General features: G+C 36.9%; 1 protein-coding gene across 1 annotated transcript; it reads left to right on the top strand.

Moving 5' to 3' along the window:
* Nucleotides 1-2,287: 2,287 nt before the first annotated feature.
* Nucleotides 2,288-13,416, top strand: LOC140230421 (tetraspanin-36-like). The gene is made up of 7 exons (XM_072310572.1): nt 2,288-2,522; nt 3,723-3,917; nt 7,230-7,304; nt 9,406-9,501; nt 9,822-9,998; nt 10,495-10,578; nt 11,457-13,416. Exons 1-7 carry the CDS (start codon nt 2,448-2,450, stop codon nt 11,565-11,567), a joined length of 813 nt encoding a protein of 270 aa, XP_072166673.1. The 5' UTR covers nt 2,288-2,447; the 3' UTR covers nt 11,568-13,416.
* Nucleotides 13,417-16,466: the final 3,050 nt, after the last annotated feature.

Below are 16,466 nucleotides of genomic sequence, written 5' to 3'. Positions count from 1 at the left end.
TTTTAAAATTTCCTAATACATTTCCTCTTTGTTTATTAACATTGAATTGCCATTGAGATGGTATTAAAGTGACATTGCGAAGAAAATTACATTGTATAATATAAAAGAAAAATATTTCCTGAAGAAACCCAATTTTGGCAACAGATCTGTCAGAAAAGGCATCAGTTATAATGATGAATGCATTGTTTGTACAAAATACACTGACATCAAAACCAGAACTGCAACAAACTCACATGAAATGCAAGCACATGAAATATTGAGAAATAAATTGTCATAGAAACAAGGAAGATTTGATGCAGCCTAAGTACAACATAATGATCTGAGCAGGTATAATCGAATCACTTCAACCACAAACTCTCTCCTAGTCAACAATGACAATATACATTTTCATGTAATTTCTAATCTAATATGTAGTAGGCAATTCCCACAGGACAATTCCCATAGCATGAAATTCTTTCTTGGAAAATTTTCTATGTATACCTAGAACAACATTTCTCACAAATACTGCTTACAAGAATTCCCACAAAGTAGGAAGGAAAATAGGAAGTGTATGATGAATATATATGTGTGTGTTTGTGCATATATATATATATATATATATATATATATAAAGGACATCAAAAGAACAGGTGTATATATGATGATCTACATTTGTAGATCCTTAAGTACAGGCAAACTTACGAATTTGCACTTAAAGGAAACCAAAGTCCAACTATATGAATAAGGATCAAGTAAAAACAGCAATACTAGTAGAACACATCGGTGTAAGTTTGAAGAAAACCGGACAATTAATTCAAATGTGAGTTTTTAAATCTTCAGTGCCATCATAGTTGGATAAGGAGACTATATGTGCACTTCACTTTCTGACGCCATTTTGGACTACACATGTACAATAAGAATACAAGGAAAATAAACAAGGTATACAATGTACATTCCATTATTGTTAGTCCATTGTTAATACAACGTTTTTGTTGAGGGAGGCATTATTCCCCTGCTTTCTGAAAGAGGTAAGTCAAGTATGTGCTCTTATGGTAGAAAAGCAAGATTATTGTGAATTTCTGTATATATATATTTTTTTATTGTCCAAAGTGATGTGAAGTGTAGTAGCCGCCTTATCCGTTGATGGCGGCACCAAAACTCTTAAAAAAATCACAACTTTTGAATCAATTGTCCGATTTTAAACTTTCATTGATGTGTTCTACTATAATTCTGCTTTCACTCAATCCACATTTCGTTTCCTTTATAAAAAAAATAAATAACAGAAAATGAAGATTTTAGACTTTGATTTTGGTTGTTGTTTTCAAGATGTGAATTCATGTGCTTGACTTGACGGCTGGAACATGTGCCTGGGCTCTCTTGTATCAGGCACTGCATGGTTTCTGTGTATCAGGAGACCATAGTTTAATGGAAGATCAAAGGTATCCAGACGGGCTACTGATCAGTGATCTCTACTTTCTACCGGGTAGAACAGACCAGTGAGACGGGGGTGGAGGAAAGTCTTGGAACTGTCTACTAGTATTACCACCTCCCTGCTATCTCATTACTGTGTAGCATCTTCTGTCTTCAATACAATACATGTAGTTTAGTACCTTCTGAGGTACAGTACAGGCCTATTGTATCGACGGTGTGGTATGTTTATCCTCAATCATCTGAACAATATTTGTTTTTTCAACATCAATGATCTTTCAACATCACTAGCTTACTTCAACATCACGTGCCACCTGTCCCTATTGGAATCGGATGATGCTTTCTACATGAAGACGATGACATCATAGGACTGATCAACTGTTTATAGGGGGATCTCAACTACATGTACTGTACCGTAAATCGAACTCGGTATTTTTTGTGCCGAGCAAATGAACTTTAAACATAAGAGGACGGATCCTATTCATTGTGTAGCATGGGGATACTTATGGAAAAATATATTCTTACCCTTTATTCACTGTAAGGTGATGTCAACTTTCAATACACATTTCAGGAATATGAGAGTTGTCCCCGCCCGTATGATAGGTGCGTCCGAAAAATCTATGGGCAGGTAGGTAGGGCCATTTATACGTTATAGGGGATATGAATCCACTGATCAGTGTACCGTACTCGCTCCTGCCTGATCCTCGACGGCATCTATTGACATGCAGTAGAGTAGCTGACAACGAGGTAAACAAATATACAGCAACCGAGGAGTGCGCTAGCGAGAGTGACATCATCACCCACGTCCACACACACACAGCATTTGCATTCAAGACCGGGTACGAGTAAAGTGTGTAGAATTAATCCGTATAGCAGAGGCAAGTAGCAGGCTACCGGAGCGTATCTAGCCAGACTTGTGAGAGAGATCAGCGACTTAACCCGCTTGTACGCTACATTTTCGCTGTGAATTCCTCAAAAGTTTTCACCTTGAAGACGCAAAGTTTATCTAATTATCAACCAACCCAACACATCACTTTAAAATGAAGCTTTTCAAATGTTGTTCCGTGGCTCTGTCGGCGAAATGCGTGATGTTTTTCCTGTCAGTGCTGTTCTGGGTAAGTCAATCGGTGATCGTGCTACCTGAGAGTGGTGTTGGTGATATGGTTTTGATCAAGTGGTCTTTTTGCATGTCTTACTGAAGTTTTTGGCATTACCGATTTTACCTTTACCTGTATGGTTGTACATCGTAGGTATGCCATTTATGGCAATTTGATGATGTATCGATGCATTCGGGACATGATGAATGATGAGGGTTCACTATGAAGGGTTTGGCCTTTGATGCAAGGCCAAGGATACTGACACAGCTCAGTTTGTAGAATGAAACTGAAAGTTGAGTAAATTTTATAGTGTCTTGTGAAATGTTAGATGTAGACCCTCTATGTGGGTCTAACCAGTCAGTTAGTCCACATGTCTCCTAATTTGAAAGGAATTTGTCAACTTGTATTCCATGGAACATACCCACGATTCAGCGTACACATTCTTACTGAGCGGACAACAAAGAGAAAATCAGCAATTGAGTCTCAAATTACGGTAAAAGGTCCAACATGAACATTTACTAAGTATTGGAAGTTGATTCGTGTGATAAAATTTTGGGACAAATCGACATCTTCTTCTAAATATGAGGTCTAATGTTAATTTCTTAGCATATTGACATTTTGTGTTTTGACCAAAAGATCAGTCTGTAGGCCCCCTATCGTGTCGGAACTATGTTCCACCGAGACTATCTGGCTTCACACTCACAGAGTCTTACTGTGAAATTGAAAATTTTTGCACATTTCATGCAACCAGAAACTAACATGAAAATAAAAGCACGCGAATATTTTTGCTTGCCATATGTTACCGGACCTACATCGTAGTGCGAAAAATCAGTCGCACGAAAATATGCACTTTTACAGTAGGTATTGGTATACACAATGTACATGTATAGTGTACAGCTCTATATAGACTGGAGGATCCTGCGAGGGCTGTAAAAGTAAAAAAGTTTGTAAAAAATAGAACTCCTCTGGACAGAAGGATCTTCTTTGTTGTGGCCTAGCTACCCTTCATGTAAATCTGTATGTAATAAAACAGTATCTGAGCATTTTTGTGTGTAAAACACGTCATAAAGTTAAACTTTTGTTTCTTTGTTTGTATACGATATACAGTTATGGAGTATTGTAGTTAGATTGCATGCAAATATACTGCTAGGTGTATCTGTCTATGTGTGACATTATTTCAATTTTTTTTTTCACTTTTTGTTCATGTCCACATTCCAGTGTGCCTCAGCAGCTCTGATGTACCTCGGCGTGGAGTTGTTCCGCTGCGTTGGTAACATAAAACATGTGGCCAGTAACTACTTCCTCACCATTCCGGCCATGGTTTCCATTGGCCTCAGCCTGCTCTTCTGTGTGGTTGGCATCGTTGGACTCACTGCACTCTCCTGGAAAGATGCTAAGTGCCTCAAGAGAATGGTAAGCAAGAATTACTGTAATTTCGTGAATTTCGCGAGAGCCAAGATTTGCGAAGGTAAAATGCATGCGAAAGTTCTTACCCAAGCTACATGTATATACTTAATGGCAGTGGCAGTTTGCGAAAATTTCATGCCACGAAAAAGGCCGTCGGCTCCATGCCACAAATATATTGTGTTTTACAGTACCCTATGTTGTTGCAAGCAGTATTACTACAGCATTGTAAGTATGTCAGTGACTGTGTTCTTTCTGTTATTTCAAGTTTTGAAACATGACATTGTTCATTTCTTATCTTCTTTGTATTTCAATCTTATTTTGCAGGCAAGTAGCATAATTGTTCTTTTCATTGGTCGGTAGCATGGTTTTATTCAGTTGTCAAAGCACTCGCAGATCCACTTTGCTGTAAAACAGAAAAAAAAATGTAACATGGAGATGACATAAATTGTAAAGAACATTACATACATAATGAAGGTAAATACAAGAGCAAATTAATACAAAATATAGTACAATGATGCAAGTACATAATTTTAGACCAATTACTGATAACTTCGCAAACATAACTTACACATGAATACAAATTTTAACATGTACTTTAAAACCTTGGAAAGAATTATGATGACCAATGTTACAAAAACTCAAATGACTTGTTCAGAATCCATATACATGTACACTATGCATGCAATCACTTCTTTTTTAAGTGTAAGATTAGATGAAAATATATTACATATTAAGCATGTATCTTCAGATCATATATTGTGCATGCAGATAATGTTTCTAAGATATATATATATATATATATATATATATATATATATATATTGTACTTTTTTTTGCCACTCTTGCACTCCATAATGTACATCATAATGTGTGCATTGAACAAACTTGTGGTCATGCTTCCTTCCATTCACTTGTCAACAAGCACTGTTACATTGTACACATCTTTGTGTAAAAATCTTACTCCTAATGTATATACATATATATATATATATAAACCAACAGAGATTGGACTGTCACTAGAAATTCCAATTTGATATAGAAAGTGACAACATTGTAAGTCTTGCTATTAACCCATTGAGGACGAGTCCCGAGTATACTCGGGCAAGGGTCTATGGGAAATGCGTGTTATAGCAAAATCAAACCGTCCTCAACGGGTTAACATTTAATCAAAATTAGACTTATCAGCCATGCTTAAGTGTATTCTAGACAGTACCAGTAGTCATGATAGTTACCTATCATGCGTGCATGATTATCTGTAGTGATGATCTGTTTCTGGGATTGCTTTGGAGTGATTGTGCAGAGGTCAAACTAAGGTATAAACCCTGCAATAACACTGCTTGAGGAAGTTAAGACAGGATGGGAAAGCTATTTATGCAGTAGATAAAAAAAAAGTTGCATGTGGGTCTGTACTCAAAATGCTGTCTACCCATTCAACAGGATGTACATTGTACATGTTGTAGTACCTAACCTGACAAGTTCATCATTCCACTTCCAAGTACCAATAGTCTTTTTAGAAGTTTCTAGTTTCCTCACAATAGATTGAGCCTACAAGTAGACCCAATTACTGTTCAATGCAATCAAATACATACATATGTTTCTATGTGGCCATGTTTACATTATACATACACATTTTACATTGAATATAAATTTATGAAAATACATTGTACCTATTGTTTACATATGTCACACATGGCATGGCATATAAAGTATAAAATTGTATGATATGGGCCTACATGTACACTACACTGCACTTGCAGTGCAAATGGGAAAGAAATACAGTAGGTACAATGTTTCAACTGAATATGATGTAATGCATTGAAGTATCTGTCTTTAGAATGTATTCAGTAGATTAATTTGGTTGATTTCTTGAAAGTTATTCAAAGAATCTGACAACTGCCACTGCAGCTTTGAATTTCAGAAGGACAGACATTACATAGAGAAAGCAACAAATTTTGTGAATGTGGAAACATTGTAGTGGCTTTTGTTCGTTTGACTCTCAAAGTCAGACTTGAAAAAATGTAGATCTTTGGTACAGCCGTATATATCAAAATCAGCATGCTACCTTATACAGTATATACACTGTCGATATCACAGCAGCTGAATTCCAAGGAAGGTCACTCAAAGTTATTATCTGGTTGACTACATAAATACACAAGGAAGAGAAGGCGTCCACTTCCGGTGGTTTTCCACTGTATTGGGTAGGCATGTGGCGAAATATAATGTGTAGATCCATGGAATGATTTCATTAATTTGATGGCCTTGGCTGTCATCAAAACATCCCTTCAGCTCATTAGTATTGTATTATACAAATGGCTTCTCATTGTATTCATTGCCACATGTCAGTTTCATAGCCCAATTTGTATTTTACCTCGAGTGGTGAGGGCTTGATCAAGTGAAATATTGATTTAGAAAGAAAATAATACCCTAACCTAATGCATTCTCTCACCAATACAGTTATATAAATGCATCAATCAAGTATACAATTCTGTGGTAAACAGATAGAGGCAATTATACATGTAGGAAAGGGGAGGTATGCCCATGAATGACAAAATCTCTGCCAATTATGCAATTACTGCCATAAATTTGATTTTTGCTTTAATCTGATGCCTGTCAATATAGCATCTAATGATATTCATGGCATTGTAAATTACATTTAATGAAAGTAATTGGGAAGCTGGGGTGAGACTGGGAAATGAATTGTTTACAAAATATTGAGGGACACATTTTTTTTTTTTTTTTTTTTGCCAATTTTCAAGCCTAGCATTGTACTTGTTGCTCTCACATTATCTCTTGGCAGCCGAGCAAATGTGAAGAATGAAAACAAAGATAGAGGTGGTAGAGGATCTGTCAGTGTAGTCTTGAGTGTTCTTGGTATACATGTACCACTACAGTACCAGTACAGTACCTCTCACAATGTGAACTGCCACATTACTGAAAAAAAAAATGCTTCACACCTTTATAGTGACACTTACGAAGCAAACTAAACGCAAGTACACACCTGTACATTACTATGACGACCCAATACAAGGGAACCTTGTTATAACAAGGAACTTAAAACCTTGACATACCTGGAGGGCAGTTTAAATTTTGTATCAGATTTCTTACTACAACTGTATATCAGGCAACAGAAACTTACTAACAAGGTTTCACTGTATTTAATAGCAGGTTATTACACATGCAAACCAGGTGCATTTGAGGGATGAAAGCTGATAATGAATCCTCATAGAGAACATGAACATGTACTGTATGTTGCGGAATGCTTGAATACTGATATGAACATACTACTTATGTCCTTATTTTGAACCTATTCCCACACAGTTCCTTGCCCTGCTCGTGATCATTGTCGTGTTGGAGATAACAGGAGCTTCTCTTGCCATCGTCTACAAGGATGAGGTCAGTATTAAACTTTTAAAATGACTCAATATCATTGACAGTAAGAATATACATTAGCACACCACTATATATGAACCCTCTGAAGAGAGATTGAGGGATATGAGGCATTCTCATTTAAGTTGTCAACAGATCCAAAGCTACTACTTGTTTCTTTGAATATTTGGGTTTACAAAGTTCTGTCTGTATGTGTGCAGTCAAAGCAAGAACGAAATCTAAGGGGCCCTGAAATCCAAACGCATGTTGATTTGCGTTGATTTATGATACCCTCAACATCACTTTTGCGGTGAAACAAATATCTAGAAACATTCTGTATATTTTTAATGATTTTTTTTCTTCTATTTTTCTTCAGATTACTTGGGAACGCTTACAAAAAAAAAAAATCCTTCCAAACCAATATTCCTCAGATGACCTCATCTGTCAATCATTGCTAAAGTACTGAAATGTTTAACAAAAGACATTGGAATGCACCTTCCCCTCGACTCAGCATAACTTGCCTGTTTCTGTGATATTAATGTGAGTAACTAAAGACATGGCAAGGGAACATGCAAGTTATGCTGAGTCGAGGGGAAGGTGCATTCCAATGTCTTTTGTTAAACATTTCAGTACTTTAGCAATGATTGACATATGAGGTCATCTGAGGAATATTGGTTTTCAAAGGATTTTTTGTGGGCGTTCTCAAGTAATCTGAAGAAAAATAGAAGAAAAAATCGTTCAAAATATACAGAATGTTTCTAGATATTCGTTTCACCACAAAAGTGATGTTGAGGGTATCATAAATTAACATGCATTTGGATTTCAGGACCCCTTTAAACCGGTATTTGCTCATATGAATGAGCAAATTTTGAATAAAAGAAACACTTATGAACGGTTAACATTAACCTGTTGAGGACAGGCTGATTTCGTTACAACACACATCTCCCATAGATACCTGCCCAAGAATACTTGGGACTAGTCTTCAACAGGTTAAGAATAGTTTTAGGATTGCACTCAGTTGAGTCACACAATTTGTATGTATTTATTGAATCATTTGTATCATTATGTAAGCTTGTTTCATGTCTACTAATTGACGATGAATTTAAACTGATGTTTAGGATTTGGGCTTTGTGCTACAAGCAGGAAGTACAATGGTGCAAACTTTATTTTACAATTATGGATATACTCTTGTCTTTGAGTGAGGGCAAAGAGTTCACAAGCACATAATAATTGCTATGCATGTAGCCACACTATCACAGTATGAGGGCCCATCTCTTTGTTTAGTGCTACAATGGAGTATTGATCCTCTCGTAACTGCCATTGTGTTGTGTGTGCTAGATGAGCTCTGACTTTGTGCCTGAATGCATCAGCAGTAGGCTAGACTCAACTAGCAGGCATTATAAAACCAACTGCTGTGACCGATTCTCATGTTTACTGTTCAAACACTCACCACCACACGCTCACACACACAGAAAAATACATACACTGTATGTACCATATCATGCGTATAACATAGAGGTGGCACTTTTTTGTGGGACGTGGGAACGCAAAAACTGTAGTCTACATAATTATAGCTAAGCACTAAAAATACACCTGCAGTTGCTTTTGATGGCTTATAGAGAGAGAGACAGTCAGAAACAGGCTGAAATGTTGTTTACATTCATGTGCAAGAGTTCCTTTTATGACATGTTTTCAAAAGTCAAAGCTGTTGCATCCACTCTTGTAAAGATTGTACTGCCATTCACATGATTATTTGCACCATAATCAGAAAGACTCACCATGGTACTAATCTTGACCCAAGGAATGTCAGATTTTATGCAAAAGCCTGAATTTAGGTCATTTTGTGTGCCAAATGGCTCTCTGTAGGTGAAAAGATTCCAACTGGCAGTCTTGTAGCCCATCAATTATATGCTGACATGCATTACATTCATTCACCAACAAAAATGTGTCATGTGTGCTATCAAAGTATGAAATGAAAAGAAAACAAATGTGCTGCAAGATGGCATTTGTGACTGTGGTATTAAAATCAAAGTTCATGGCTTAGTCAAGTGATACAAACAAAGAAATTCTTTTGATGTTGAAAAGTATTGTCATTTTATTAATGAAAGTATTCCTTTTCCACCAACAGGTCAGCGTTGGGATCGAGAAGGGGGTTAACGAGACAATGGCCACCTACGACAGCAGTGATAACTCCAAGACTTTCATGGACTGGCTCCAGTCTCATGTGAGTATAATAATAAGGAAAATGGGCAACTGTGTTTTATTGTATTGCTTTTTTGGGTTGTCTGTTGTTATTGTTTCTTGTTGATAAAGGGTATGTAGAGGGGTTAAAGGCAAACCTAGTTCCGTTTAAAGCACCAGTAACATAAAATGGTGTTTAGCTTGATTTCACGTCACAGTTGCATGAAAAAAAAAGGTCGGCCAAAAGGGTTTTGAAGTGTGCTGCATCTCCACAAACACACTCCACCTTTGCATTATTTGTATGCTGTCAAGTGATCAGTACATTCATCATCGGACATGCTATTATTCAATCTTTCATTTCAGCTGGGCTGCTGCGGTGCTGAGCAGTACCAAGACTGGTTCACCACACAGTGGGGTAAGGACCACCCCAGTGCCGTCCCCGAGAGCTGCTGCTCCAAGAAGTCTGTCCTGCCACTGCTCAACTCTGCAACTAACTGCACTGGGGCTCTGCCAGATGATGTGGATAGAATCTACCATGCTGTGAGTTTAGGATGACTTGTTCGCTGCACTTTCAACTTGTAGATATAAGACAAGACACTATATATCACTTTGCTGTTATTGTCCGATGTCTAGAGAGTTAGAATATGCTTCCACTCTGAATTAGTCCGAATAAAACATGTAAGATGCTTCCAGCACAATATTGCCACTCATTATTCTTGGAAAATTGCATGCAAAAATAGCATTTGATATACGGTTGTAAATGCATGTGTCAGCACTGAAAAGGAAGTAGACAGTTATGGATTTTTCAATATAAATACAGTGGGGACCACAAGTATCAAGTCAACAAAAAAAAAAAATAAATAAATAAATAAAACTAGCTATTGTTGAATGTAGTTTTGGTATTCAGACAGTATACACATTCCTCATTGCACAAGATGCCTCAGTACTGTATTGACAGTATCGATTTTTCAAATTCACGAAATTATACAAATTCATGAAATAGAAGTATTGATTTTTGCCTTCTTTATATCTTTAGAGTTGCCATGACCGGCTCTACCAGGAACCAAGGAAGTACTTGGTCTACGTCATTGTTGTTGCTGTCATCTTGTTCCTCCTTGAGGTAAGAATACCATCATTCTTGTTTCTAGTCCTCTGGATCTGAACCCATTACTCACAGGAATGAGATGTGCCACTTATGAACAGTATGAAGAATTATGATACAGTGGAATCTCAGTATAGCAATTTTGTTGGATCTCGTTAGTTGAACCTTGTAGTATCCATACGTTTGGAACATGATCACAATTGGACACTGTAAGAACATGTTCTGCCATGATAGGGTTATATACAAAGTTTGACACAATATCGGTGAACAGGACATGCAACGGGAATGTAGCAAGAGTACTCTTAAGGGGGAAAAATATATCTGTTATTCCTTATACTTGTCAAATGTGTCATTCCCTGTTGTATGTGCATAAATTCTTGTTTTTGTTTTGTTTTTCTGCAGGGGATGGGCAAAATTTATTTTGCAATAACAGGAAAGTTGAATTCCCATGAGCTAACACTTAAAAGGATAGTTTTGACCCGCAGTTTATCTCATTATCAAGAGGGGATTCTCACTATATCGAAGCTTGCTGTAAAGGGACCTGTATCTTGAAAGCAACTTGGTTAAAGTAGGGGAATAAACAAACAAATGAACTTTGGCTATATACTTTTCAGGCTATATACTTTTTAGGAAATGATTTCACTGGTATTATGCCAGAAATTTTTTCATTAGTTTCACATGCTTGAACTGATCTAGCCCATCAAGTGCTTGTCTACCCACATTAAAAATCACACTCCATACTTTCGAAGCTGTCACTGGCAATATGATATGCAGTCTTTAATTTTCTAATTTCATTTTTCCTGTGTACATGACTAGGATCATGGAAATCTGAGAAGCTCTGACCAGAAATTGTAATCCAAGTGACTGGACTTTCCTATGCTTGCACACCCCTACAGGTCTTGGCTCTGATCTGCACATGCTACTTAGTGTGCAACCGAAGAGACAAGAAGCAGTACCAGCACCTTCAGACATCGGAGCATGAATCCAGCTATGGCTACAGGGCATAACTTGGCAGAGATTCTCAGATGAATGCAGATTGTCACAATTGATTTGCTATATTTTGTGAAGGGCAAAAAACTGATAATATCTTGCACAATTTTGTTGCATCACCCCATCTCACATGTGGGCAAGAAAAAGTTTTTGCAATATGCGTAGGCTTCTGAAATGAAATTTCTGTCAATGCTTCTTGTAAGGAAAGACTGTAGGTGCAATTGTCAGTTCCCTGGAAGTAAAGTCTAAGAGTATTTGAAAAGCTCCCTTTGCCCCAAAGACTTCATCATATTCAAACCGTTCATGGATAGAAACTGATTTGAGACCGACTCACCCCATCTTATTGTACAGCCCCAGAATGGAAGTAGAGCTGTTTGTATGTTGCCACTGGGCTTTCAGTTCATACAGGCTGGAGTAGTTTAGTAGTACATGGTTGTCGGTTGTTTTGTTTTGTTTCTGTTTCTGTGTTTGTTTGTTTTTTAATCAGTACCATATCACATGGAAAGAATATCTTTTGGATGAAGGCTGAAGTTATTTTTCACTTTTTATTCCTTTGAAATATTAAAGGTTTGAATTTTTAAAACATCGAGGGATAGCTTACAGTAACCAAATTCATGCAGTGTATGAATTTTTTTTTTCTTAATTATTATTATTATTTTTTTAGGTAATATTCTTTAAATAGTGTGTTATGATATATTATGCATTCACTGCACCACCTTATGCCAAGTGTGTGGATAATTATTGTCTTGCAAGCAAATTTAATTGATGGACAAGAGGAGAGAACATGACTGGTATTGACCTTTCTCTTTTCTCTCTAGATATGAAGTCATTATGCCTCTCGTCTTTCAAAAACTTATTCTCAAAATGTCTGCACATGGGTTTGATGGGAGTGCCGTGTTGTAGTTAACAAAAATATTGAATGCTGATATGTTGCATGGGCGGATCCAGGAGGGGGTGCACGGGCATGCCCCCCCCCCCTTTATTTTTTGTTAAAACAAAAGAAATAAAGGGGGCATGCACCCCCCTTTATGGAATTCCTGGATCTGCCCCTGTGTTGCAGATGTGAATGGCAGAACCTGCTGTAGGCAGCTGCATGAGAATTTGCAACGAATGCTGAAGAAATTTGTGCTTTTGTATTTTTGCCTTGTATAAAAAAGAGTACTGTGACATGTTTTCTGTACTATTCCTCAGGTCTGAAAGGGTATTTGTCCACATTTAAGAGAGCCTTACCACTTTCATGGTCTTCATGTACACAATTTTTTTTTTTTTAAAGAATTCTGAAAATGTTTATATTTGTAAATATTTAAAGTATTTTGTGTCTCCTGCCATTATTGTAATATCATGTTGTAATTTTGTATGTGTGGCAGGGAAAGTAGAAAAAACAGCAACAAAACTTGGGATTTGTACCAAATAAGAGGTCTACTCCATTATCCTAGAATTGCTTCGCAATACGTGCACCATCGATGAATCTTTTTATACAAGTTATATTTATACTAGAAGAGGCTCAATTGAAGACATACAGAATTATTGTGGAATAGTATCCACATCCGCTCTATTTTGATGAGACAGCAGTCCTGATTAAGGAAGACGGAGGTATGAACCCTTTAATGTTGGGTTCAGTTGGGCTATTGCCTGCAGGTGAAAGTCCTTGTCCTAGGGTGTTGAGCCACCATGGCATGAATTCACTGGACACTCCCATGAAGATCTAGCCTCTGGTTTTGCCTGAGCCTCCAACCCAGCCTATAAATAACCTTAATATCATTGCACATGTGTCATGTTAAATGTAAAAACCTGAATGTTGCAATCCTTGTAAAGTTGTGTGAATTATTATGGAATAAATGGAAATTGATACAGTTTTCAGTATGAGAAAATTTCTCCCCCTTCCTCGTAGTCATGTTTGTTTTAGTATTGAATATTTTATGAGATACAGTATCTTAATCTGCAAATATTACATAAATCTACGAAAGGAATATTATTTCAGCATTATCCTTTCTTTATCATCCAACTATCACAGTACCAACACAGTGCCAATATATATTCATCTTGAAGATCATAACTATTTCACTTTTTCGACTCTGAAAAGGAAATGCAACATTATAGAGGTATAAAAAGGATTTGAGATGCCTATAATAACTTTGTTAAAAAGCACTATTACATACATGTGGCGAGTTTCTCTGACATGGCTTGTAAGATGTGTATGTATGTATGTATGTATGTGTATAGATAGACATAGATAGATAAGAGAGAGGGAATATATTTTCAAAGTTGTACTTATGCGCACACATTAGCCATAGTATTTGTGGATAGGTAGTGATCATTTATATGTAATGGTTTTGTGCAAAACTTAAAAAAAAAAAAGAAATCAGAATTTTGTATTCACATTGACCATAATGGTGCAGTGCTCTATCTTTAAAACAAACAGAAGAAAATACTTAAGCATTGCACTTATGCACTTATACAAAAATACTCTGAACGGAAGTCATGCCCTTCATATCATGATCCTAAGTTCCAAAATTCAGGAAACAACTTTAACTTTACCCTGCATGTTAACTGCAGCCTTCAAAGCAAGCTTTGCTCTGAAATCACCCCCTGCTAAAAAAATATGTGACAGAAAGTTCAGTAAACTTTAATTTCCACATCTGTCATTGCTTTATACACATCTAATAAAAAACGAAGCAATACTTGTAGTTCGCAACAAGATTGTCATTAACAATCTATACCAGCACAAGGAAATGGCTGAACTGGAACAACTACACAAATGAAACAGGATGGTGAGTCAGGGGTTGGCTTGTAATATGTTGTACAATGTATATCATGAAGCAGTCTGTTACTCTGGTATTTACTCTAGGAAACAACCAACCATCACCTTTGAAAGATGTTGAATGATACAAATAGCAAGAGGATACTAGATGAGGTCATCATGACATTCAAACAATGATTTCAGAATGGAACATGAGTTTCTGTTTGTTTGCTGGTTTTGTTTTTTCATACCCACAACAATGTCTGGCAACACTAAAATCTAACCACCACACACGCACACACACACACACACACACACACACTCACTTACACACACACAATGACATGTATGACTCATCTACAACATCCTTGAAACTTAATCCCAACGTGGCAATGTCTGATGGGCAAACTGCAATGCTTGCTGAGCAAAAATAAATATGGAAGAATATTGGGCTATGAATGTGATGAAGCAAATAAATGAAACGTGATTTTGTGAATACTTCACAAACTTCTTTTAATGGTAGTCCTAAAGGTTGGAAGTAGTTTTCTCACACATCTATAAATATGTTTTAAACATCTTTAATGTTTTCTTTTCAGTAAAGGTTAGAAAATAAAGGAAATTGAACATGTATTTGGATTTGTCAGTAAAGTTCAAGTTCAAATTTTAAGAATTTATGAAGTGTGAAGTCCTGAGAATCGAAACCTAAAGTGACTCTTTCCCACGGTGTGCTGGTAAGCAGTAATCAATGTCACCTCCACTGGATTTTTTATCACTTTCCATTTAGTCACTCATAGCTACCTCTTCTTGTAACATGCCTCGATTATATTCTTGCTCTCTGTCATTTCCAGAGCTTTTGTTTCTCTGCCAATTCACACACACACACACACACACACACACGCACACACACACACATACACACACACACGCCTCTATGGTGGAAATCGAGGACGTTTTACCCACAAGAATTTTACCACATAATTGAGGACCTGTGTGTGAGTAGGAATCTGGTCAACCAAGGACTCATTCGTATATTTATACCCTACAACCGAGGACTGATTACAGTGATGTTAATCGAGGACCTACAAACATGTACCCCTGCATGTAAAGGCATGCAAAAGCAGACCGTATGGAGAGGTCTGCGTACTGAGGACGTCCTCGGTTCTCTGTTTGTCCTCAGTTTAAATGTAAAGTCCGTACGTGTGTCCTCGTTTTACACCATGGGTAAGTGCACACACACATACACACGCACACAAGTACAGTCAACATAATTACACACAGACTGCACATTGCCTGGGCTGATGCACAGTTAAAAAAAAAAAAAAATGGAAGGCGAAAGTCACACTTTCACGTAAAAATGAGAAAATTGCACACAAAAATCAAACTTTTGAAAGGATAAGATTTGCATTTATGAGAACACATTTCATTTTTAATGTTTAAAAATACTGCTTTGCAGCTCTGAATACATACTTGAGAACTGCACTTTTTCCTACAAAGTCTGCTTTCTGAAGAAAAAGAAATCACTGATAAGACATTTATCTTTTGAAATTGTTATTCTTGATTCATCTTCAAATTTAGAATTCTCTTTGAAAAATTTCATTCTGTCAGGTAAACCACTTTCTTTACAAGTACAATTAAGTACTGCACATTTCATAACAATATACGCAAGAACAATAATTATTTTTAATACATGAAATTACAAATACCTGTGGGGTACACAAAACACATCAAGTGTGACTGTGCTCAGAGAAGGAGTGAGTTTAACACTTACTGCATTACAGTGTACTTCTAAATGCAATTGTCTATCAGAGTGGGTTGGATGTAGTACAAACCTAATTCTAAAACCACACTTCACACAGTAAAAGGTGGCAGCTAAACAGAGGTGATGTAGGATATACTTATCCTACACAGCCTCCAAGACTATTTTTTTTTACCTTCTTGGAAGATTCATTTGAGAATCAAATATCCAGCTTACAATATCTAACCAACAAGTTTCAGCATAATGATGTCTGTTTGATGGGCACCTTATATTCCTTAAGCACCTTAAGACTGAAGTTTTCTGTATGACTCTTATCCACATACATTAACACGGGCCATGGAATGTTTTTGAATGTGTTGTGTGTGTGTGTGTGTGTGCGCGTGGGGGGCTGTAAGGCAATGGGGGGGGGGGGGGGGTTGA

Source organism: Diadema setosum, chromosome 7, assembly GCF_964275005.1.
Source record: "Diadema setosum chromosome 7, eeDiaSeto1, whole genome shotgun sequence".
NCBI classification, from domain to species: Eukaryota; Metazoa; Echinodermata; class Echinoidea; order Diadematoida; family Diadematidae; genus Diadema; species Diadema setosum.
Note: the sequence above shows the minus strand (reverse complement) of the source record. Positions and strands in the feature narration are given on the sequence as shown.

Bases quoted from the DNA above. Each gene is read 5' to 3' on its own strand.
- LOC140230421 (XM_072310572.1), top strand. From the start codon at position 2,448: ATGAAGCTTTTCAAATGTTGTTCCGTGGCTCTGTCGGCGAAATGCGTG. The intron at 9,502-9,821 runs GTGAGTATAATA...CTTTCATTTCAG, and splicing joins TGGACTGGCTCCAGTCTCAT to CTGGGCTGCTGCGGTGCTGA. The intron at 10,579-11,456 runs GTAAGAATACCA...ACACCCCTACAG, and splicing joins TCATCTTGTTCCTCCTTGAG to GTCTTGGCTCTGATCTGCAC.